The 26,030-nt window shown below is 42.6% G+C and overlaps 3 protein-coding genes across 5 annotated transcripts; all 3 read right to left on the bottom strand.

The window, feature by feature from the left end:
* Positions 1–464: 464 nt before the first annotated feature.
* On the bottom strand, positions 465–6,130 carry rps15a (ribosomal protein S15a). 2 transcript variants are annotated; one of them, XM_079278119.1, is made up of 5 exons: positions 5,994–6,130; positions 4,877–5,014; positions 4,507–4,586; positions 4,089–4,174; positions 465–596 (listed from the first exon to the last, which is right to left on the bottom strand). In XM_079278119.1, exons 2-5 carry the CDS (start codon positions 5,007–5,009, stop codon positions 503–505), a joined length of 393 nt encoding a protein of 130 aa, XP_079134245.1. In that variant the 5' UTR covers positions 5,010–5,014; positions 5,994–6,130; the 3' UTR covers positions 465–502. The 2 variants fall into 2 exon arrangements, with proteins under 2 accessions (XP_079134245.1, XP_079134246.1); XM_079278120.1 differs by lacking the exon at positions 5,994–6,130 and adding an exon at positions 5,789–5,936.
* Positions 6,131–8,435: 2,305 nt separating this feature from the next.
* notum2 (notum pectinacetylesterase 2) lies at positions 8,436–13,731 on the bottom strand (the record flags this gene model as incomplete). Of its 2 annotated transcripts, none has more annotated exons than XM_079278258.1 (12): positions 8,436–8,739; positions 9,292–9,339; positions 9,467–9,614; positions 9,820–9,920; positions 10,106–10,294; positions 10,646–10,748; positions 10,854–10,966; positions 11,664–11,724; positions 11,846–11,941; positions 12,527–12,579; positions 12,761–12,893; positions 13,539–13,731. In XM_079278258.1, 12 exons carry the CDS (start codon positions 13,729–13,731, stop codon positions 8,436–8,438), a joined length of 1,542 nt encoding a protein of 513 aa, XP_079134384.1. The 2 variants fall into 2 exon arrangements, with proteins under 2 accessions (XP_079134384.1, XP_079134385.1); XM_079278259.1 differs by having other exon boundaries at positions 13,542–13,731.
* Positions 13,732–22,312: 8,581 nt separating this feature from the next.
* coq7 (coenzyme Q7 homolog, ubiquinone (yeast)) lies at positions 22,313–24,894 on the bottom strand. Its single transcript, XM_079279413.1, has 6 exons — positions 24,722–24,894; positions 24,161–24,339; positions 23,950–24,064; positions 23,489–23,628; positions 22,805–22,873; positions 22,313–22,632 (listed from the first exon to the last, which is right to left on the bottom strand). Exons 1-6 carry the CDS (start codon positions 24,804–24,806, stop codon positions 22,555–22,557), a joined length of 666 nt encoding a protein of 221 aa, XP_079135539.1. The 5' UTR covers positions 24,807–24,894; the 3' UTR covers positions 22,313–22,554.
* Between the last annotated feature and the right edge of the window lie 1,136 nt (positions 24,895–26,030).

Genomic DNA, 26,030 nt, shown 5'->3' with positions numbered 1-26,030 from the left:
TCTTGATATTGCCATTTGAGCTGATGCCAGTTTTCTTTCCCTATTTTTCTGACCAACGGCTGTTCAGTTCAGTCACCTGTTGCACATTAAAATCTTGTGATATTTTTCTTTTTAATGTAAATCATCTTTTGCTTTATATGGCGCGTTTGATGGAGCAAATATAAAGTAGAAATATGATGTTGTGGAGTCACCGGTAAGCAGAATCTACTTTTTAACCATGTTTACCGTGTCAACCAACTTCTGTTAAAATCTTTTATCAATTATAATTTATTCACCATGACATCGTTACACGTCTAGTCTGTATTTCACGTGCATTCTTATCAGAAACCCAAACATAGCAGCAGTCTAGTGTTCCACAAGGATTTCGTCTCAACCAGAGGACTTTTATTGATCCTGTGACAAAAGCGGCATTCTTCTCAACAGACGCCTCCCTGTATGAAATAAGTCACAGCGTTCTTCCAGCGTTCACCTGTCATTTCTTTTATTTGCAGTTCTTTACATTTTAGAAAAAGAATCCAAGGATTTTGCCTCCTGTGTGTTTCCGTCTGGCCTCTTCGTGGTCCATGATGCCAGCTGAGGTGGTCAGCACGATGTATCTGTGGAAACACAAGTCAGCACGTCACCAATCCACTCGGATAAATCCACCACACTGCAGCAGGCTGCGTGAGATGCACAACTCAATATCTCTCACACGGATCACAATTATAGTTAGCATATAGCAAGTGGAACAAAACTATAGGACCGCTAACACATGTACCAGCTAGCATGAAACCAGTACGTCAGGCCTCCAACTGGCAAGTCTATAGTTTGTTTAAAGGAGCAAAATAAAGAGCCTCCTTTTATACATACATACATACACACACACACTGAGTGCATCTCAGACTGTATGTCGTTTACAGCTCCACAGGTAAATAACAGTGATCTCAAACAGACTCCCAGCAGATTGGTTAAATTGAGTGCACATTTGTTGAATATTACGCTTTTTCGAGTCAGGTGGAACCAGACAACTTCATGGTGACAAAAACGTGCAACTCTGGAAATAAGGCAATATGCATCATGAAGACCATCAGTGCCTTGTTGACCCATCTACAGACGAAAACTACTTTCAACAAGTACCAGCTGTTTATAATAGTTATTTTAGCTCCACAGGTAAAAGCATGTGCAGGTCAGCTGTCCCACAGTTTCTCTTCAGATAACAAAACAGCAATTGAATGTGTTCAGAGTGATAACCCGGTCAATCAGATTAGTAAATGGGTTTACGTTCACATAGAAGATCTAACTAATTGCTAAGATTTTTTCTATTGTTTCAGTTTTACCGATCACTCCATGATAAATAAACACGGCTCATCAGAGGCTTCATCACATTCTGCATCTACAGCGCAGTAAACAGAATGACTTCCTCCCATCATTCACGCCTACATACAGCCTCTGACTAGCACCTACTCCAACATAATTTACTGAACTAAATCACTTTTTAAAGTGGTCTTGAACACAAAAAAAAAAGTTATGCTAAGCACTGACGGGCAGGTATATTATTCAGGGTTCTCTCTCATAGAGAGAACAACTGTGGATCTCTGTCATCTGCAGCATCGGTGCTTCTAAAACGAGTCGTCTAAATTTGTCTGGACCACAGCAAAGAGGCCGCCACAATGTTTCTGCTGGCAACGTGCCACCACAGCAAATAAATTCAGACAATAGGTAACAAAACTCTATTTTCCTGCCATTTTAATATATTTTTCTATCCCCAGCGTTACAAAAGGCAGTCAGTGTTTGTGAAAGCCGCTCCATATGTCCCATAACTACAACGCCAGTGTGCCTAAGTTTACACCAGTAACATGTTAGGAAATGAAGTATTTCTTTGTTAACTTTCTCAAATAATTAAGTTCGAACACTCTGTAAAAACTTCATTACAGTAGCCTCTATAACAGGACTGACATGTGATGAAAACAAATTATCTACATCAGGAAGTAAAATAGTTATTTTAAAAAACAGGTTGTCTTAAAGTTTTGCTTCACAAAGGGAGGAGATCTACACGTGTTTAAGGATCAGATATTTAGTGGATCACTATTTGTGGTATCCCGTGTCATGTGCTACTTTAGGACACTAGTAGAACAATTGGTGGGACTGGGACCAAGAATGCACGTTGACACTGCTGACTATCCACGTAACAATTGTCAGTCTTCAATCATAATTAATACAAAACCAAAAATACATAGCTTGTAAAAAAGTGATGTTCGAGACAATTTAAGGCATGCTGCCTCGGTATACATGTATGTGGGTACACGTGATCAGGATGGCTTCACATTATTTCAATCCGAGTACTCACATTTTGGTCTAAATACAAATATTTTATCAAAATGCTATTTTCCCCACACCCTTCTAAAATGCTTTTCTACCTGACGCAGGTTTCTGTACGATGATGCTGCTAGACAGTATAAACACAAACATCCTTAAAGTCTGTGTAGTAATGTTACACAGTAACGTCTTTGAGAAGCAGACAGTGGTTGCTTCTTGCTTGTTTTGGAATTAAGAGCAGAGAAAAGAAAAGCAATAAAGGCTATCCCATCACGTCTGTGGTACATTTTTACAAAGAACTTTCTGGTGTTGTCATAATGCAACGCATCATACTGAAAGTTTCTAATATCCTGTCTATCTCAATACATACATTTAAATGAAACACCTATTTATTATATGTATTAGAAACACCTCACAATATAATCCAAATCCAGTGCAATACCACCACAAACTCCCGCTCCGGTCATGTCCTCAGCATTAGCAGTTAGCACTTAGTAATAGTGTGTTTGACGTCAATTCAAACCAGATTGACTTTTTTGTTTATAAGGTATGATTTAAATGTTTTTCATATTAATTATTTTATGATCTACCCAAGATCTTTCTCTGTGCCAGTGTTTTGGTACATTTTGTAACAGAAAATAAATCGACCCCTGTCATCATTATATGATTTCGGCTGCTCAATGAATGGCAAGACTGTTGAAATGTCGGGGCAGGAAGTGCACAGGTGTAGTTTAGTTAATGACATAGCATAGCCCCAACCACTTCACGTAGCCAGCCTAGTGTCAGTGTTATTTTGTGAAAACTGGCTCGGTAGCATAGCTTACTTGGAAACTTTAATTGATTGAAGTCATGATCATCATCAACATTAGTTACACCTGTGACTAACAATGCTAATGACTTAATTACTTACTTACTTACTACCAAGTAAAACATCCGAGGGTTTAATTTTCGCTTCCCCGTCTCACTTATTTGTCTTTCCTTGTCAGCCTCTATAATTAGCACATCAAAGGAAAATTAATAGTTTGCATGTGTTGCTTACGGGTTGATTGCACGTCAAAGGTGCAGCAGGGGTGATACAAACATTCTGTCAGGAGTCATAATTCAGTCACTCTGTGCACTGGGTGTGACTGAAGATATTCACTCTTTGTTGAGTTGTCATTTTTAATAAACCATTTGTGTATGTTGCCGCACCCCTGCCTCGTAATTAAATCATATGGGCATCAAGAACATCGGAAATTATTACATGATCTAATTTGTGCGCACAAACCCATGAAAGCGTGAGAACCTGCACAAAGTTCAGGAATGTACAGCTAAGTCCACGCCGAATTAATTCGACTTCAAAAGTCACAAGAACACAAACTAACAGATCAATCCAGCGACAAGCAACGTCCATGTTCTTCCAAGATAAAATTACTGTTATGATGAAAGCAGTCAGAAGATTCAACAGCTTCAGTTTACAAACGGTTTCCATTTAAAGAATAAAACAGAACGAGCTATACCCTCCACGTGTAATTACATTAAAATCATTCTAATATACGGCAAACTGGGATTCTCAGCACAAAACCATCAAATATCTTGAGGCGAAACTAAATTAACCAAATTTTCCAAAGCAGCCACACAGGACCACCGAGCAGAGAAGACGAGCATGGACACAAGACGAGGACGTGGAGGGTCCAGTGGGGTCAGCACTACATCACTGACAACAGTCAGGTTGGGTTTATTTTGTGTGTGTATTTCATATAACATATATAAAACAATATATACACACACACGTTGGTGACTATGAATCTTACCCAAACTGTCTTGATGGCAGCAGGTTGTTCTGCCACTTCTCCAGATCCTTGAGCTGGAGGTCAAAACGTGGACTGATCACACCGCACTGAAAGACACAAAAACACGCCGTTAACACTTCAGATTCACGCGTGAAGTTAAATACTGTAAGATGTATAATCTGTGACAGCTTCACTAGTCCCCTGTTGCATTTACCACGTTAAAGCAGTGAGTTTAATTAAAGTAGCTGCTTCTAGAGGCTTGCTTATATCATTTGGAAGAGCAGACATGACGGAACAGTTTCAAACAGCTGCAGTAGAGCTTTAAATGTTTTAATTTGTAGTGTAATTCATGTGTAACGCAGACAGTTGATTAAACATTGCATTTAATTGAAATCTTGTTAGAAGCAGTGTTACAGCTGGCTCAACTCAGACATGTTACCTTGTTCAGCCTGCCTGTGAGATTGACGACAATTTTTCCAGCTCTGTGGTCGTCAATGATCTCAAACTCACCAATGTAACCTGGAGGTACAAATGACAAAGAACATTATTAAGTATAACACTTAATGATTTCATTGAGACACTAAACTCTAGAGACATTATTGTTCTTTAAAGCCCTTTTCTGCCAGATGTTGATCATCCATCCACCAACTATACACTCTGTTGTAACTTGCATCTCCTTCTAGCTTTACAACAGCAAATATAATGCACAGAACACCGCGCTGCCACTTTCACACGGCCAAATTATTAGCGTAGTGTCTCATAATACCAAAACACTCCTCACTCAAAGCAGAGAACAACCAGTCACTCACCGTGCTTCATCATGACGGTGAGGAAGCGCACAATAACCTTGGAGCAGGGCCTGAGGAGGACCTGGCGTTTCCCACGCTTCTCAGCATTGTTGATGCATTTCAGGGCATCCGCGAGAACGTTCATGCGCACCATGATGCCTGCAGACACAGGAAAGAGATCCATCAAGGGATTAGCGAGGTGTGCGTGAGCCACAACCAGCAGAAATCAAGCTATGCACAGCTTCACAAACCACTTCATTTACAGTCAATGCTTTACATACTATGGAGAGGAGACCTAACCTGTGTTTTAAGTAGCTTGTGCATCTGAAGCAGCGTCTACTTCAATTTAAGGGAGCATCATGCTACATACAATACGACTCAACACTAATTATAGATAACCTCGGACCTTGTCCATAAATATTGGAATGTACATTTTGAATATAGAAGAAATGACGCCCATAACACTTTAGTCCAGTAAGCAAAGTCTGGCTAGCACTCATTATGTCACGACTAGTGCCTTTCTCTCACACACAGGTAGCGTTACTAGCAACAAGGCTAACATTGGAAAGTTACGTAGGAAACATATTCAGCAGATACCAGCCAATGTTCCTGCGCAGCAGCAGATACACTCATATATATAATTCGCTCGAGTAACACTGAATACGCCAGACTCCCACAAAGCATGGTCCTTCATGAGCACCAAGAAGCTAACGTTAGCTAGCTTAGCCGACTGCTTAATTACACTGACATAGTACAGCATCCCCCCCAAACACCCAGATACAGTGTTCAACGACGTGTCGACCACGTACACACGATGTTACACTCGCATATCAACGGACATCGTTTATATATATATATATATATATGTCTTATTTGTTTGAAGTAAAACACTCGTGGTTTCGAAGCTAGCCGTTTCAGGCGCCATGAACGCACCAATTCCCAGGGCCGAGCTGAGGTACTGTCCGGTGAAATTTGTAGTCCGGTTGTGTTTAATTCGTCCCACCAATCGAGGCGATAATCCTCCCAAATCAGTAATATGAATTTATGCTTCAAGATGATCACATAAATGGGACATATAACATACAGATGCTTGAGATACTTAGAAGATTGAGAGTGGCAGTGAAAAAGGGCATCTTACCGGTTCTGCAATATGGCGGAAAGAGGAAGTGGAGGCAAACAGCAATGCATTATGGGAAAAATCAAAGACCTTTTTAAACCAAGATGAACCCCACCACCGTGAAATTACTGTCTTTATGTTTTTGATCAGAAACGCACTGCACACCCGCTGTGACAATATAAAATGATACAGAGAGTATTTGCACATGTACAAGTTTCCCGGTAATGTGGCTTCTAAAAACAGCTTTAAGGCCTTCGGCCAAAACCAAAAAAGCATTTGCAACCAGCTTTTACCATCAGATACGTGCAGCATCTTTAGTTATGTGTCAAGTTTAAAGCAGCGCCTCTTAGTAGTAAGGATGTAAAATTACATGCATACAGTTGTATCCGGTCCATTGCGTTTAGCTAGTGCGAAATATATGCGAAATATATGCATATAATATATGTATTTTACAATCATATTTAAATGTTCTTATCTCAAGCAATATGGCCTTCTGAGTGCAATCAAATATTTATTTTCAGCATATTAAAAAACAAAGCCGATTTCCTGGTTTTTGCACAGTCGATTTCAGTGCAAGAAGGATGATAATGACCATGTCGTGGCAGCGAAGGAAGGTTGACAAGTTTCATTTTTTTTTAGAATATTAATCGTAGATTAGGGTATCTTTGTTTTGAAATTTTCCAAAAGCACAATATCTGTACGATCATGGTGGGTCATAAAACAGAAGAGGCCCAGCTACATGTAGGTTCAAGGCAGTCTTTAATATGTGTCCTGCCATTTCTGCTGGTCTCACATTTGCAGCAGGGTCTCGACGTCTAGGGGCATGATGCCCCATGCAGAATTTGTGCAATCTTTTAAATCGTGTTTCTGTATTTACTGTACATACCTTTTGAAGAAAATGTGTGTTATTTACTGCAAACTGAGATTAGCATATAATCAAATCTAAGAATTTGATCAAATAAAATGCCAAGATGAAGCAGGAAACATGTTTGTTTCTTTCAAAAGGTTCATTGACACAAGCTAAGAAAAAACTTGTATTGTTTTCCTTTTCAACATAACATTAGTGTTTTTATTATTACATTCTCTCATTTTATTTATACAGAGCAGTTGGTGTTGCGTAATTGAAATGGCCTCTTTTATCCACATTAAATTACTCAACACATAAAGAGTATAGGTTTTGAGATGTAAATGCTCCTCAGACTGATTGAGTATATGGTCTCTATGGTTCAACAGATACTGATTAGTGCTCTATAAGAAACTCTGTGAGGCTTTTCAGTCTGAAAGAAAACTAGGCCAGAGGTCAGAGACACACCTTATGCATCTTCTCATTTCACCTTTTTGCATATAGCTTATGATTGTGTTACAATAAAGACTTCAAGAGAATCAACAAACAGAATTTGATGAACCACAAACGAGTCAAATTAGAATATTTATTCCCTGTTTTAACATGAGCAACAACTCAGTCTGATGCTTGTTAACAGCTGGTACGATTCTTGTCACATTATTATCATTATCATTCATACAGTAGATGAAAATAAAACATACAGATACAGTAACATCTGAAAATGCCTTGCAAAACATGCACAACATTGTGAAAGAAGCACGAGTTGCAAATATTGACAACTAGGATTGCAAAGTCTGTATTATGTCCATGCATGTCACTATAAGATGATCCTGACAACTGAACGGTAAATAACCACAGCGTTGTTGTTTTTAAGGCAAATTTATCAATTTACTGCAGACGTCCCATGTTAAATAGTTGGACTCCTGCCGGCATATACAGAAGAGCATCATGCACGTTCACCACCAGGAGCTAGAGACTAAAACTAAGTCACAGAAATCGCAATCAGTGTCTTTGGAACTGTGTGTGTGAAAAACAAATGATCGGGTTAATGTGAATCCAAATCAGAATACTCAAAAGTTGGCACATCATGAACAACTGCTATTGTATGAAAGTGCTTACTGGTACATGAATCTTTATTGAAAGCTTATTAAAATGTTCACCTACCATAATATATTGTGTGCAAATGTTTATTTTTACGAGTCTTGTCAAAGCAACATGTGCCGACGTTTTGAAGGAGCCTCTAATCATTAAAAACGTTCAACTCCATCGCTATGCTCTAAAGTTTGAGTTTCCTGTGTAGTGATCAGGATGGAAGTGTGTTGAAGGAGGGAGCCGACAGTATGTCTGGCCATCCGCTGAAACTCAAAGTTATTTAACCAGTACAACTGAAACACCTTTGATTTAGACCCAAAGCTCTTTCCTCTAGTGTCCAGTAGAGGGACAGCCAAACCACTCAGACTCAGTGACATACCCACCAGTCAAGTCACCAATTCAACAGATGCATGAAGCATAATGGAATGCTAGATTTCTGTACTATTTCTATGGTTACATTACAATTTCAACACATTATTTCTTCTATTAAGCCGTTGCATGGCTCAAGCTTCTATCCACTTTTACATTTAGCCACCATTGCTGACCACGCTGGCCAGAGAATCTGCATCTTCCTGGGGATCCAGGCCCAGCTTCTGGAGGTCAAGGCCCATGGCGACCAGCATCTGGAGCAAAGTGAGCTCCTGCTGGGTGGTCTGGTCCACCAAGGCTGGGCAGGTGGGGTTGCACTGGGGCCACTGGCAGGTGTCCACCAGGTGGAAAGGGCAGCCTTTGGCAGGGGTTCTGTTGTTGCGGGTGGCCTCCAGACTCCTGTCCCAGCAGTGCAGGGCCCGTGGCAGAGAGGTGCCTTTAATTTGGAAACTCATCCAGTTGCTGGAAGAACAACAAGTTAGGGATGAGAAATAAAAAGAGGCAAAGGTAGAGAAAGAAAAACAAGTTAAGGGAAAGGGTGTCAGAAAGCATAGCAAGGACCAGAACAGTGTCATCAGTGATGTTATGGACTGATCACAAGATTTGCAATTTGCTTTTGTCACTTTTGGCTCATCATTTTATTGCAGCAACGGTTACCCAGAACAGCAACCGCAAAATGACCTCCAATGACCTTAGACCTTCAGCTCCTCCCATAAAGAATCTTCTCCCTCATTAAACACACCTAACTTAGCCTGACTCTGTAAACCGAGCACTGACCCATCAATATCCATCTGTGCGGCAAAATAATGATTGTGTTCAAGGGGTACCGAGGGGTTAAGGAAAGTGTGAAATGGCATTTGGTGACGTGAAGAATGTGGCGTGATGAACGAGCAAACAAAAGCAGCGCCATGAGCTCACTAGGTCGAGATGACGACTGGAAGAGTCGAGAATAAAGTGAAGGGCGGGAGGCATGAGAGTGCCTCTCCACCAAAGGAGTCATATATCCAGTCTTACCTTCTGGTAATCACTGTGTGGGAGAGGCAGGACGGAGCAAACACTGCCCTGAAAAACACAAACAGAAGAATACAGCCATCTCTCGATGTTCGTCCATCTTTGTTTTAAACCACCCGATGCTTATTATAGATCGATTGATATCACTTTTCTTCCAAACAGGTTTTGGGGATCTTACGTGACATCTCTCAGTGAGATCTTGAGCTCCCTGCCCAGGTTCTGAATGTACTGCCACTGCTCCTCGGACAGACTCTGTCCTCCCATGTAGATGTTCTCCACCCTCAGCTGCTCCTCATCAAACAGCCACTGCACAACAAACAGAGGGGCTACAGGGGAAACAATTAGTTCAGCTTTAAAGATGCTCTCAATGTATTCATATGAACACGTGCAATGGAAAATGGTGACGGCAGGTGTATTGCTCTGCAAGCAGCAACACCACAGGCCGAGCGTTCGACCCGTTCTGACCGGGCATGTTTTCAAGGGGCAGTGCACCGGTCACGGTACACTTAGGAGGCCCCAGCCAGCACTCACAGGTCAAGGTAGAGTACAGTTTGTGGCCAAAGAAGCACTGCCACTCCTCTCCTCTCTTATGGAGCTGCCGGCATCTGTCAGGTACAACCCCGTTCCACAACCTGAGAAAACACAGCACACACCTTTAACACACACAAATATATTGCTCAATCGCTTCAACGATAAAACCAAATATAAGAGCTCTGTTATATTTGGGGCGGCAAAGGAAAGATCATTTCTGTATCTGGCCCTATGAATGTGTTTCTTTACATATATTCTAGGCTCACTGAAGAATGCATGACTTCACCTGAGTCCTATCTTGATCGCATCTTCAGGTGAGCAGGAAATAGTCTCGGGGCAGTTGGGCGATCTCTGCTGTTTACTCTCTAGAAACCATCCAGAGTCCACGAGGCCTCGGACCTGAGCCTCTGCACCGAGCTGCTCCAGCTGACTGGCCACCCTCTCGATGTTCAGCAAAACACCTGTTCCCCCAGCGCTGCAGGAGAGCCGAGAAAATAAAAACACATCATAAATAGCTTGGCTTTGAGAGTGCCACGTTTCTTCGGGGTATCATAATGACAGCGCGTGCCAGCTGTTCCCATTCAGACAGTGGATCTCCTTTTAGGTCTTGGGGGAGTCCATGCTGCTAACCAGGGAGGAATGTTCACCATTACAGGGCAAGGCCCTTTAATAGACATCATGTCGTTATTGTTGACAAGAGGAAGCACCCAAAATAGAGCTTCTCTTGTTTAATGTTGGGCATGGAGACGGTCCAGATGGTGCAGAGGATGCAGGCTCTTGTCCAAAAGCTGTGGTCAGCATCAGAGTGCAAGCGGTACAGACTCACCTCGTGCCAGACAGCATGACAACCTTGGCCTGCTTGATTCCTTTGGGGACGAGGTCTTTGACGACCTCGCGGATAATCAGGGATCCCATGAAGGTGTACTCAGCTGATAACAAATACACACATCAAATAAGTGAATAACTGGAAGCAGGACACTACACAAGACAAAAGAAACAACAGAAACAAACTTTAAGGATCTGGAGAAACTCACTTGCATTTGTATTTCTATCCCTCTCTTTCTCCTTGCCTTGCCGTAGTCTTGGAGGAGGGGTCGGGGCGACCCCCGTGCCACTCCATACATCACTGGAGCAGTACGGGATGAATCTGCAGAAAAGGAGACAATCGCATTTGTTAGAAGAAAGCTTGAGGCCATCGCAACAACTCCACCTCTCCTCCGTGAAGGACATCTCTTCTGTCATTTATTAGAAACTGGCAAACCTGTACAAATCTCACGTAGCTGTTGGTCATAGTTGGTTATACACCTTTTCAAGTGGAAGATTGTGTTAAAAAATGTTTTAAAAGGTCTTATATATTCATATACTGGATCAAGTGACCATCCCAACTAGGACACTCATTCCCACAATGTCAGTTCCCCTCGGTTCTGTCGAGTGTTTAAACATTTTTAATCTCATTCTTTTGGTTTTGCAGTCTGCATCTTCACTGTTTTGGCTCACGCTCACCAATATTGCCGACTCCTTCCAGAAACAACAGGCATTTTTCTTTTAATCAAAAAAGCATGACAAAAAAACATGGTGCACTACCCGCCCAGCACCAAGCGGCCAACAAAACAAAACAATGAATGCAGCTGTAAGTAAGAACAGACAATGACAACAATAGGCACAAACAAAAGTAAAATGTATTGCTGTTTTAAATATAAACCATGAGATCATATTCTGATGTCTACAGAATGGTGGATGGGGAAATGTCTCCATCAAACAAACATGAACAAACAAGGATTGTGTGCATGTGACACTTCCAATCGTCACAATAAGACACACAGTGAAGATGTACGAGTACTTACACAATGTTTGCGTTGTGCCAGTGTGGGTTTTCCTGCGCTTGAGAAGACAATATTCCAGTTCCTGTGAATGCAGCAATCAGAGACCACACAGATGTCCATTTGTCTCACAAAAGGTTACGTAAAACGAGCAACATCATGGGAACAGTATGACATGCATTTTAAAACAAGGCCGGCTGACCTACCTCTTTTTGTGTGGGGCCACCCCGATGAGCTCATTAGTCTGGGTATATTTTGGTACCTGGAATCACAGGTATCTTTGCTGTGGCAGCACCAGCCACCTAAAAATAATAGAGACTAATATTAGACATTCACATCAGGCACAGAAGGGAGACCCTCGTTAGCCCATCACAGAGGCCTTTGAGGAATGGAGAGGGAAAGGAATGCACCTGCAGCCTGGTCTGCTAACGAGACTACGGTATGTGTTTGCTCAGAGTTGGACAAAAAAGACGAATGATCCCTTTAGTTTGCAAACTGTCAGCAGCTGATTTGTGGGTTTGACATACAAATTGGAGAGAATTTGACTTGATTGAATTTCGAAAAATGTATTACACTCTACCACTCATTATAAGACACCAATAAATCATATATCCTGTTGTGGAAAGTCCAGGTGAAATGCTTGTGTTCCGTAGAAGTGATGCATTCCTCTCCTGTGCTCTCAGAATACGTAAGTCAAGCTGGAGGACAATCCACATACATTTCCCCCATTCAAAGTCTATCGAAGTGACAGGCAGTAACCAAAAAAGGAGAATAACAGAGAGGAAGTGACAAGATGAAATCCCCATCAACATTCCAATGGGGGCGTCACGCCAAAACAAGCTGACCTTTGGGGACCAATTTAACCGGTTGGCTTTTTAAAAACTCACCTTCCAGAAATAACAGCCATCGGCGGCTTCCTCTGAACTCCTTTAGGTAAAACCTGCAGAACCACAAATAAACAGGAATGAGGAGATGGTGGATATAAAGCAGCCATGTATGGACACACTGATGTTCTATGCCGCTTCTAAAATCACTGTATTATCTGCAAACAGACAGCAAATGGCAAAAATCTCATAATTTCCTCTTCAGGAAACAAAAAACAAAAATGAAGAACATCTCACCCAGCCGCTGTTCCATCATTACATGTAACTTGGTTGTTCTTGAGGAAGTGCAGCCTCATATCATCTGTCTGTTGTTCAGCTGCACGAGCTCCTGCAGCACCCTTCCGCCCTGCTTCAGCTGTGCCTCCAGCGCCTTTAGTGCTTCCAGAGCTCCCAGACCTTCCAGTGCCTCTAGTGCTTCCAGTGCCTCTAGTGCTTCCAGTGCTTCCAGAGGTCCCAGAGCTTCCAGAGGTCCCAGAGCTTCCAGTGCCTCTCGTGCTTCCAGAGCTTCCAGTGCTTCCAGAGGTCCCAGAGGTCCCAGAGGTCCCAGAGCTTCCAGTTCCTCTCGTGCTTCCAGAGCTTCCAGTGCTCCCAGAGCTTTCAGTGCCTCTCGTGCTTCCAGAGCTTCCAGTGCTTCCAGAGGTCCCAGAGCTTCCGGTGCCTCTCGTGCTTCCAGAGCTTCCAGTGCTTCCAGAGGTCCCAGAGGTCCCAGAGCTTCCAGTGCTTCCAGAGGTCCCAGAGGTCCCAGAGCTTCCAGAGGTCCCAGAGGTCCCAGAGCTTCCAGTGCCTCTAGTGCTTCCAGTGCTTCCAGAGGTCCCAGAGATTCCAGAGGTCCCAGAGGTCCCAGAGCTTCCAGTGCCTCTAGTGCTTCCAGTGCTTCCAGAGGTCCCAGAGATTCCAGAGGTCCCAGAGGTCCCAGAGCTTCCAGTGCCTCTAGTGCTTCCAGAGGTCCCAGAGGTCCCAGAGCTTCCAGTTCCTCTCGTGCTTCCAGAGCTTCCAGTGCTCCCAGAGCTTTCAGTGCCTCTCGTGCTGCCAATGCTTCCAGCTGCTCCAGCAGTCAGATCAACCACGGGGGGAGACTGGTCAGCATCACCTCCTTGGTTCCCCCCAGACTTCTTGGTGGACTTGCCACTAGCTTTAGCATTACGGTTGTTCTGACACCAGATTCCCACGAGCAAAAGCAGGAAAACAACCTTGCCTAGTACCTTCATATCTGAAGGCAACACAAGAAGAACAGATACATGCAATGCGTAATTACTCATTCATAATCCGGCTACATACATGCACATAAAAAACATGATTGGACCAAATCTTCCTCATCTAATGTCTACATTAAATCCAACACTTTTCAAACGGGGAATTTACTTACTTCTCTAAGAATAATCGGCTTTGAAGACGGTAGCTGAGGCACCCCAGGGGTCAGGCAGACCACCGGTGCTGCTGAGGACAAAGTGGGAATTTCAGAGCGCAGTGACCAGGTATGAGAGGAGGATGCCAGTCAAGAGTAGAGATGAAGCCTTGACCAGGTTTTGATGAAGCCTGAAAATCAGCTGTGAGCTTTATAGTGCCACCATATGGATCAGATTTCCTCCCATTTTCACTTGCAGCTCCAGCCAGACCCTGAGATAAACTGCTGACGACACACCGCGAGGGGAGGTACTGGACGGCCAGTGGCGAGGAGAACGATAACACGCGTGTCTCTCAACACATTTCAAGTCTTTGCACACACCCACCACTTAACTCTCTCCCATCTGACCATGGCTCAAGAACGAGCTCTCCTTCCCCCTATTGTCTCTCTCCTTCTCCCTTCCATCGTCCATCTCTGATCGGCAGTGGTAAGCATAACTGCATCGCCCCTTGTGTGGTATGTGACCCCGAGGTCATCAGAGTACACACTTCAAACACTTTCCGTCATGGGGATGAATCGTACCGTAAGGGTTCCCGCATGGTCAACAATTTAGCGGACACTCTCAAGGCACAGATGGTGGACGCTCTAGTTGGCTGTAGCAAGAAGCCCAAAACTTATCTAAAGAGTGATGTAGTTTCTTATTTTTAAACATCCGAAAAAAATAAAAAAAAGTTATTGCCAGTGACATTTTTGATTCGTAAACAATGAGATGCAGGACCCATCGCAGTTGATAATCTCCTTGTTGATTTTAATCGTGTAAATAACCTTTTGGGGCCCCTGGGCAGTCGCCCGCTTTGCCTGGTTTGTAATCCAGCCTTGTGCCGCTAGGATGGCTGAAGGGTGACGTACCACTGATCGCTGAAGGTTCATGAGGCCAAGGGCTCTAAAATTCTCAACAATGAAATGCACACCATCCTGACGTGTCAATCATGTCAAATAATGATTGCTCGGAAGGCCAGAGGCTGCTGAGGCTGCCGGGGCTGAGAGGAGTGCTGGGTGGCAGCAGAATGAGTTGAGCACGGAGGAAAAGAAAAAGCACAATAAACCTTCAGTTCACATCTGAATAAAAACATTACGAATTGGTCAAAGGTAAAAAGTACAATGGGTAGCAGAATGTTAGTCTTTGTTGTTGGTGTCTTCAAGATTTTCATTCTCTTTTTGGCAAAAGAAGATCAAATTGTGGGGAATGTCGTCTGCAATAATGAGCAAACCATTTAAAGACTTTCTAACAAGGCAGACAGATTCATCGCGGTTTGTCTCATTGCTTTGTCAGAATTCTTTTTATTTTTGTCTCATTTTCAAGCTATTCTATCTACTTTCAACTACGGCCAGAAAGAAAACGATCGCATGCACCTACGCGCAATAAAAATGTACCCTAAGGACATAACTATCCTGAATTTGATCTACCGAGCTGAATAATTCTTCATTCCTTCAGTTATCTTGAAGCATGCACGCCACCATCTGTCTTCCCAGAAATCAATGCAACAATCTGTTTAACAGATACCTCAAATAGCTGAAAACCAAAAGAAGTTGCTGTAAATCTATCACCATTTCGCTAGAATGTCACGAACAGAGAGACGGCATTGCTGCTATTTTGTTTTTCTTTGATATGGGATTGGACAGAATGATACGTTTTTCACAGCAGGCTTCAGATCAATGGATTGAAGTGAATTTGTGTGCTACCCCTCCAGTGATTCAACTCATCCAACTTGTTAAACATTGTCCCGATTTGCATCTAGAACAGACACTCACATACCACTTCACACACACATGCACACACACACACACACACACACACACACACACACACACACACACACACACACACACACATACAAAGAGAGACCTGACACACTTCTGAAGTCTTTTACGTTTGTCTCTTTACCTTTAGAAAAACAAACATTTTACATAACCTGTAAGGGGCTCACAGTGGAGACATGCTGAACTTCCCCCTGACGGGGGCACCGGCCTGACCCCTTGTGCAGCACAGGAGGCATTCTTTCTCCCGCTGTGTTGTCATTTTTCACAGCCAACCTCCAAGGTCAGGACACCTAAAGCCGGGGTGGTCCGGGCACTTTGTCTGCTGAGCATGCGTGTCATCACCAACCTCAAGAGCTGACGGCCCGGTCGCCAGCTAGAATATTTGTCGGCTGATAGCTTCAAAGAACGAGCGAACCAGAGACAGCCGTCATGTGCTGGATTCTTATGCCCGCACAACAGCACAGAGAGGTTGCAACTCACAGGTAACAAGTCCCAAAATCCCACCGCATGAACACCACATTCAAACCTGAGCGTGTTTCAATCAACAAGCTCTTGTTGTAAGATGAATCAAAACTCATATTTGTATAAAAATTCAACGATGAAACCTTCCATGAGGTTGTGAAGCATACCACGATCATGCCTCGCAGCCTCCTCTGCCATGTTGGGTGTAATTTGACAATCTACAACAGCATCCCTCTGAATCTATGTTGTCACCAGCAGTGGAGCGCGTAGCTTGGAAAAGAGGCCCATGATTAATAGGACATAAGAGTGGCATCTTTACAAGCCACATGAAAACAAGCCTCAGGCGAGAGATGTGAGACCTGGCTGGAGTAACACTCTCCATTCAATCAGTGAGGATGACAGGCAGATCTTAGCGGGATCAGTGCGAGGTGCTCGGCCATTGCAGGAGGCTAGCAGGTGGGGTGGGCAAAGCGATCCCTAAAACCAGGTGTTAAGAGGCCTTGCGTGGTAACCTTCTGCAGACTGCCAATGCATCAGTGTGATAGATGGAGGAGGGGTCGATGGCACGAATACAAGCTGTTGGATTTAGGAGGGTTGGGATGGTGATGTAACAGGCGTAGTATCGGATAGCTGACAGGCAAATACGTTTTGTGTGCTGCGAGAAGCTGCAGCGCACTCTGCTGAACCTCTCACAATCCAACTATGCGCTCTGTCCACCTTAGCGGCGTGCCAGACGCACCTTCATCCGGGCGAAATATGTTCCACCCCGAGTATGAATACCAAAACCACAATCCTAAACAGTCAAAGATGTGTAAAGGACAAATTGTGAGATTAGAGAGACAGATATCAAGTCATGCAACTTGCTTTCCCTGTTTTTTTCCTCAAACAATTTCTGCCATGAAAATGTTATCTTCTCCATCAGGGTTCAATCTTTTCCCTGCCAAAGTGGGTCACTGGTTCTGACAGGGGATGGGGTGGGTGCATACTGTGCCTGAGTGATCAGCTTGTCTTTGGGACTTGTGACACAGTGGAGCAGCGACGTGGCCTTGGAGTCATGCTGGATGAACCACCAGGCCTGTCAGTGCAGTGATGGATACCAGCGGCGAGGTCACGCCGTGCTGGGCTTCAACAAGAAGTCTTCACACCTGATCAACAATTCCACTATCGCACAGCACAGGGCGGGAACAGCTGCACAAGCCCCATCTGATAAGAGAAGGTTCAGATAAATATCACCTTGATGTCTGTTTTCCTGTCCTCTTAATATCGTAGGTTCATTACATATACCTCAGAATCCACACGCTCAAAACGTTTGGACATTCTGCATGTAGAAATCATCTTGCCAACGTATGCTTTGTGGCTGCTGTGATTTGTGAGGAATATAACGGCCTGCAGGACTTAATACACCACTAAAGTGAGGACAGGACAACCATCCAACCAGCTCTACTCGGCACAGCTGTGCTTTGAGGTCAATTTGAATGAAAATGCTAACAAACTGATGTTTGGCAAGTATACTGTTTATAATGTTTTATCTTAGTTTAGCGTGCAAGTAGTGGTGCAACGGATCACAAAGCCTACTGTTCAGATCGGATCACGGATCAGAGTCACGGATCGGATCACAGATTGGATCATCTCAAATATAACTTTCAGAGATCCCTGATCGCTGTGTTTTGCTGATCCATATTGGTATTTGATTATAGCAGCTGATCTTCAAGGCTCCGGAATATTTTTTTTGCCATCGTCCCAAAATAATTTCAACCGCTCTGAAAGTCTGTTAACCAGCAACAATTCTAAACGCGATCTTGTGATAACAGATGACTTTGTTATAGTCATCTATATTGTTTTTTTATTCTCATAACAACACACAATTCAAATAATAAGGAAATAAAAGATTGTATTTTTATGGATTAAAACAAATGTTATCATTAGTAGTTTAAATGATGTATTATAAGCTTGTAATTCTTCTTTAATATCTATTCATGTTTCTGTCACTAACACTACATTTTACGAGATTACATGTGAACACATCATCATAACTTTATAATTTACCTTCGCCCAATACTCACTTTCACTGAACAGAGCCTGAACGCATCACAATGAAACTGAACGAACCATCGCTCTCCTCGTGTCCATTTCAACACGTTTACAATGTAACATTATCAGAGATCTGCGACTAGAAAAGCATAAATGCAGATGTCCTGATCGCATATTTTACAGAATATCAGCGGACAGCGATCGTCGGTGAAACTTGAATTCACACTGTGCTGGTTATCGTTAAACTGTGTCATGAATCAATGAACACTGGTCCGTTACACCACTACGTGCTGGTATTTTCAGCATTTGCTAATTATCATTAAAAGTACAACTGGGGTGGATGGGAATGTCATTTTATAGGTCCAAAGTACTGGACACATCACACTTTGACCTAATAGTAGCACTGATGCTAATGTTGCACAACAGTTAAGGGAACACTGTGAAGGCAAAACAAAGTTGTGTGCCAGTCCTTCCAGTGCATGCTGAGGTAGTTCACTGGTACTTTGACCTGATGTTGCCTGAGGGAAATTCAGGGAATCAAGAATCAGGATTCATCCTCTGGCAACACTCGCACACTTGTTTGTTGTGATGATGTGATGAAAATGGTGCAACATCACAAGATTCATTTTGAGAATGTTTGTCCTGATGAACCTTCCTCGAAGACTGGCCTTGGTGCGCTTCTTCTTTCTCCAAAGCGATTGGTGGATGGCCCAGCGTGGCAGGCTGTAAATCAGACATTCCAGCTGAAGTGATGTCAGCCCGTTGCATGATGTGTTGTGGAGACATGTGGACGCGTGGTTTACAGCTCTTTCAGACCACACACACACACACACACCACTCAGTCACCCAACAGATGTATCATGGCTCTAAGTCTTTGGATGCAGGTGGACATGCACACGTGCATATTTCAGCAGAACAATTTGAAAATATTCATTTATGTGTCACAAGCAAGAAACAAACTCTGTAAAACCATAAAACAAAGTTTCAATCTGCAACACAGTAATCTAAAGCATACAGTGACATCACACTACAGGTATTTATATGCATAGACATGCCACAGAACAGTCAAATGTTTACTATTTGTAGAGTTGCCTTTCTAAGTCGGGCTGTTTTTCAGCCCATGCCGCTGCATGTGAATAGTTGACCTAAATAACCAAAGGTATACGAAAAGCCCGACTGAGTCAGTTCGACTTAATGGCCCCTCACTTCTGGAAAGCGCTTGTTAAAGGATCACGGCAATGCATGCTCTTAATAAGTATGCACGTGATTTGCACATATAATTCATGGTGACATGACAGTTAGCATCTGCGTTAACTTTACTGCCCGAGGCGGTCAACCGGGCTGAGCTGATCAGATAAAACATGATGTCATGATGTCCACGCTGAGCCACATCATGTCAGGAGGATACCCACGGTGGACAGACCTTTCAGCACAATGGACAAATAAAAAAGTGGACAATTATTATTATAGACAATTATTCTCTGTATTAAGGAGATTAGCTCCCAAAATGTCGAACTATTCCCTTCAATCCCGCCAGAGTGTCCAACAGCTTAAACCTGGATTAACCACGATGGTCCAACTTCAAGAAACCTCTCTATGTTGGGGAGGACACTGGCTGGAGTAAGTTTCAATATATATCCCCGTGTGCTGTTTCTTTCTTCCAACCTGACTCCTCAAAAGGATATCTACTCTTATATCTCATCACAGACGTTTGTTTGATGATTATTCTGTATATTCTATCATTTTAAATGAACTAATGGGAGATATGATCCATGTGTTTGTGCACTTTACAAAATATGAAAGAATGCTATGACTATGGGACGACCACAGCACTGTTTTATGGTGATTCTCAATCCTTGGCTATCTGTTCGTCACCATGAACCCCAGAAAGGCCCGATAACTGACAGTCTGCATGTAGCCAAGCCAAGAAGCAATACAACCTGCATCCGAAAGCTTTTATGACTTATAAGGATTTGTATTATTCGTGCTGCTCAAAATTTACAACCCAAATTGTTCACGGGTATGAAGACAGTCCCAGTTTCGTTTTATTGCCCTTTTCAAAATTCTCGTTGCCAATTTCTCAGTCAGTGTTTCAGCAGATTCCTCTTGAATTCTGAGAAGTGAACCTAAACAGTTCACACGAACTCCTGACGGCCGGAGACGGACACAGAAGGTTAACTGTCGAATTAAGCGAAATGATAAATAAAAGTGATATTATGATTAAGTATTATGTCTGTAGCTCAACAATGACAGCTGATTTAGATGTAAAGTTGATGGCGTGCGGTTATTAACACCTGCGTGTTCACTCAGTCATCACTCCTGTTTTTATTTATTATCATTATTTACTATTATATACTATCTATTTTATCAACATGGTGCTGCAGATGGAGCTGTGCTTTTGTTTCTTTATTTAAACAGTTACACCTTGCTGTAAAACTGTCAGCACTATTAATCTGGCAGAGAGAATGTTTGATCCTCTACCTCTGATTTGCACGCTGCCCACTGTCTCGTGTTACTGAGTGAGGTGACCGCTTGTGTCTTTTTCTTTTATTAACACAAGAAAAAACGTGTCTTGTTCTATTCAGTGCAGGTAAGATAGTGAGTGTTTTTAGAACATATAGAAACAACTGTAGCAGAACACAGAGATCATAAACGGGCATCGTTGTGATCAGCAACTCTAAATAATTAACATATTGTCTGTAATACGCAATACGGCACATTGACCCTCGAGGTCAGGTCTGATATGCAAACGCCTCCTCGGCTAAAAGAACTCCTCTGACCTCATGCTGGGCAAAATAGACCAGAGCCTGTGAACCTGGTGATCACAGCTCATCTCAGTGAAACCCTTTTAGTCCAGACACCGACATACAGACAGGTGATGAAATAAAGGAAAGACCTGAATTATGTTCGTACAACGATATAGCAGCGTTTGATCAACAAACTCAATGCCTCGCTGTGCGGAGGAGACCGGGATCATTCTTCTGTGTGTGAGGCAGCATTAGGCTTGAGGTAAACATTGCTTTCCTAACTGTCTAAAACAAAATGTATTAAATACATGAATACAAATGTACTGAATTGTGTATTAAAATAATGGTGTCGGATACTCCATCCAGCTATCGAGGCATCGTTTTTCCCAATTTAAAATGTTTACTCTTGAATTTGAATCCGTTAAATTGCTGGTGCATGATTTATTATATTAAAAATAAATAAAAATTTGCAATTTATGTCTTTGTGTGTATTTGTTGCATTTCGTTTCGTAAAGATAGGAGATGAAATGTTATGAGAGCAGCTGCAGACTGAACACCGATGGAGACTTACAGGGTTCTGTACGTACGATCATCAAAACACAAAAGAAGTAAATATCTTTTGGAAGATATTTCCCTCCAGACATCCACATCAACCGCTTGATGCATTATGTTATCTCCTCTAATGTTTCACCCATCTCTGTTCACGTATATTGTAAAGTACGACGTTTTCTATTGAACCGCCCTCACTAGAGCCAGGAGACACATTATAATCAGAAGATTTGAGTCCCATCAGCTGGCCATAAATCAACGCATCATCATGCTCCAAGTGCATGGAAAGCTTAAACTGTGGGTAGAAAGGCCTCGGGTCAGTACTCGGTGAGCAGTGAGGACAAACTAACACGGACTCAGAGGGGAACGAAGCCCTCTGCTCAGCCTGCTGAGGCCCAATAGATTAGGGGTCAATCCCTCTTCCTCAGTGACCTAATGTACCCAGAACAGCCGTGTGAGCGCACTGAGCAGTTAGGCCAGGATGACAAGTCATTGCTCAGCTTGATATATGAACTATTACACGTGAAACAGGAGAGTTTGCTGAAGGCTGTGTAGTAACAATACGTCCTCATTACATGTATTTTAGGTATTTATCTTTTGGTGAACAGCAAGTGTGAGATCTTTGTCTTTTGTCCAAGATCAATCAGATATCAGGAAGAAAAGAAACATTCATTAAATATTATATTAGCTAATTGCGGATATGAGCTTACTCTCAATAGTTGAATCAGGACTGCACAAGTGTTTTTCCAATGTTCTCACTAACATTACTTATGAGGCAAGCTGCATCTCACAGGAAGCATGGTGACAAAAGAAGTGAGCCGTTATGTACACAACAGGGCAGAGATCTGCTGTTTAATTCAGGACGAGTCGTCTCCTCCGCCTCAAACAGTCTGTGTGCTATACACCGCACAGAGAAGTACGACTTTGCTTCATGTAGGTAACGATGAATGTTTGTATACAATACTTTAAATAATGTGACAAAGTGTTTCATTTACAATGGAGCAGGATTCAAATTCAAATCATTTTATACAAACTGAGCCAACAAATCAAACAAACAGCAGAGCAAATATATGACGTTAGACACGCTGAGAAACAAGTATTGCAGCTTTGCAGCCAAGCTGTATTGCAGTTTTTAGTAGCCAGTATCCAGGAACCTAAAACAAAAAAACACATAAAACATACTTAGATTGTGGTACTTTAAATGACATTCATTAAACACTGCAAAGACAGTTCCATACTGGTGTAAATGACAACTGATATTTATGTTTTGTAGTGTACCGGTAATGATGTGCACGGTGCAGTGAAAGAGAAGTAAATGGTACTTACTGATTCAGCATCGTGCTCCAGTCCTGTATCGTGATGCTCCATCTCATCATCTCTGAATTCCTTTATAACCTATTCAAATGCAACACAACACATTCATTAGGCACAAACAGGAAGCGTGTGATGTACCTTTTAGAGCGCCTCTTATTTTTAAATCGTCTTATTTAAATGGTTCACATTCGTTGCTCCAAACTGCTGTTTAAATTGATGCTATCGTCACAATTTAAACTATCTTTTTTATGTTTTCTGAAGCGATCCCTCTATTTTGAATATTTATTTGTTGTTTGACATCACTGCATTCTTTTGTTGCGATGCTTGTTTGTTTCTGTGTAATACTATAAACTCTGTACCACGAGTACAATAACATCCTTTATGTATCACCACGATGCCGATGTACTGACAGAGCCTTCTCCATAGCTGCACCCTCGCTCTGGAACTCTCTCCCCAAAAACATCCGAGACTGCACTGACCTTTCCACATTCAAATCACAAATCAAAACTCACCTGTTCAAAACTGCTTTTAACGTGTGACTATTATTGTGTACTTTGTTTTTAGTGTATTGTTTTTATATATGATGATCTCAATGTAAAGTGTCTTTGAGTGTCAAGAAAAGCGCTATATAAATATAATGTATTATTATTATTACTGTACGTGTCAGAGTCACAGAGAACACAGTGGGCGACTCACTTGTAAGAGTTCAGTGTATCTCTCGGGGTCCTTCTCCATCAGAGCTCTTATCTGGCTGTTGTAGTGCTCCGATATACTCTCCTCCACGGCCACGGTGCAGGCCATGGCGCCCTCTTTCCCCAGTAGCGCGCAGGACGCACCTGCAGTAGATTTAAAACAAAAGAAATACACATTTAAGAGTTAACAATAACAGCAGCAACTGACTGCATATTGCCTTTCGAAGTTATAATATGCTGGTGGACCAATGCAGCATCAAGACAACGGTATTTTAGTATTCTTCTACAGCAGATAGCGCTCTAACTTTATTCACATTAAATGAAGCGTGATAATAACCCGAAGCAAAACAAACTACGCTACTTTACAGTGTCAAAATGTTTTTTCTGTGCATGTGTTTTGTTCTTCAAAGTACTTTATCTCATAACTATTATGAACTCTGCAGCGTGTGTATGGCTGGTACCAACCTAATGCAAAGCCAGCAATATTCCAGAGTGGTAACAGCGCTGTGGGGCGAACTCGGTTCTCAGCCAGAATCTCATTGAACTTCGCCAAGTGCTTCTTTTCTTGATCCCACATTTCCTGAAGAAAAACAAACACGAACACTGAGGATTAAAAATGATGCAGTTTGCGGACTTCTGTGCTCCTTCAATGCCGCGTGTCGCACTCTGCACACACCTGGATGAGAGGTCCGACACTAGATCGTCCCAACACTGCCATCTGTCCGGCGTAGATGCGGTTGGCCCCGTATTCACCAGCGTGGTCCACGCGCAGAATTTGGTCCAACATCTCCTTCTCCTCGCTGTCGCGTGGGGGCGGGACTATACCGTAAGCACGTGAGCTCTGCTGCAGGGGAACTATTACATAAAGGCTTAGTTACAGCACAATAACAAACACGTAACGACGTAACGTTATACATGCGGGTTATATTTGTCCGTACTCGGACATTTGTTGCACATTAATACAGCAACAGTGCTACTAATTTCTGTTCTTCCGTGTTGTAGAAATGATTAAAATGAACAAACAACATCTCACTTTCAAATAACTTAACGTTATAAGTAACGCTGCTGTCGCCCTGTGACTCCTACCTTTATATTAACTCACTAATAACGAGGAAACAAATGCAAAACAAAGCTAACGTTATAGCTCCACATAAACCCGGCCAGGTGAGTGTGGTGCGTTAGCATGTGTAGCATCTAGCTCGTAGCTGTCGCCGCTGAAGTGAACGCTCGCGCTCACCTCTGCATCGCAAACACCGGCGGATCATCGTCAAGCCGACCGGATCCGACCGGTCGTGTAAAGCTGCGCGTGCGGCTCTGTGCATGGTAGTCGCTTTACGGTGTCACTGCACCGTCGAATCAAAGAAACGTACAAAGTGTACAAACTGTCATTGAAATTCGCTTAAAGGTGGACGTGTCGCAGGCGTATGACGCAACCGCATAACGACTTGCACAACACTGTCACCGCTGGCCCCTGCACACTGTGTATTTGACCTAATAATGAGCAGCTACTTATTATAATGAACACTAAAAACAGCCACAACCGATATGTGCTACAGCATGGCACACCTAAAAGGATTTATATGAATATATATATATCATTGTAAAGATTGTAGTCTGTAAAAAAACTGCCTCAGTTCTGTTTGTCAGTGAATTATTATGTGACTCTGAAAGCATTTATGGATTTTTTATCTTTTTAAAATATTACATCCACTTGTGTCTATGTGAGTGGAGCTTACAGCTGTGAGTAAATGAATGTCGCTGTAGTCTAGACATCCTGTGCAGGTCCAGGGTTCGTCACTAGATGGCACCAGCTTTCTTTATTAATGTTCATCTTGATTTAAGAGGCCCATGCAGTTCTATTGGTGCAAGAACTACGCTTAAATTAAGCAGTCAAGGTGAAAGAAAACGGGGACAAAAGCTCACTAAGATACAGTTTAAAAGTTAAGGGGTCCGTTAGTGAAGGCAAGGCAAGTTTATTTGTATCGCACATTTCAACAACAAGGTAATTCAAAGTGCTTCACATAAAACCATTAAAAGCATCAAAACACAAGGCAAAAGAAAATGAGATTTCAAAAACAAGTGAAGTGAAATTGCTGTGCGTTATGTATTCACAGAGAATTCTTAATGTTTTCTATGCTTGTGGACTGCACAGATTCGATGGACACAGTGGGATCTACAGTATAATCGTCCATAGTCTATAGCTGCACGTCGCTGTGCGGGGTCCCAGGATCAACATCCTGGACTCGTCACTAGTCTGTCACAGGGCTGTACACATGCACACTGAGCAGGCAATTTAGAGTTCACATAGTTCACCTGGCCCACGTAGCTTCGCCCAGTGGGAGGAAACCAAGCATTTAAAAGAATAAAGTAAATACAGAAAATGACCCTTAGGCCAGACACTTTCTCTTGCTTTTCTATGTCAAACAAATCACGAGAGCATCTTTTGTTTATTCTTGTTTTGTAGAACCAAACCTGAAAATAAGGCAAAAGAAAATGAGGGAGTGTGTTGAGCAATCAGAGCCGTGTTGCAGAGATAAAGGCCTTCT

Source organism: Melanostigma gelatinosum (genome assembly GCF_949748355.1).
Source record: "Melanostigma gelatinosum genome assembly, chromosome: 11".
NCBI lineage: Eukaryota > Metazoa > Chordata > Actinopteri > Perciformes > Zoarcidae > Melanostigma > Melanostigma gelatinosum.
Note: the sequence above shows the minus strand (reverse complement) of the source record. Positions and strands in the feature narration are given on the sequence as shown.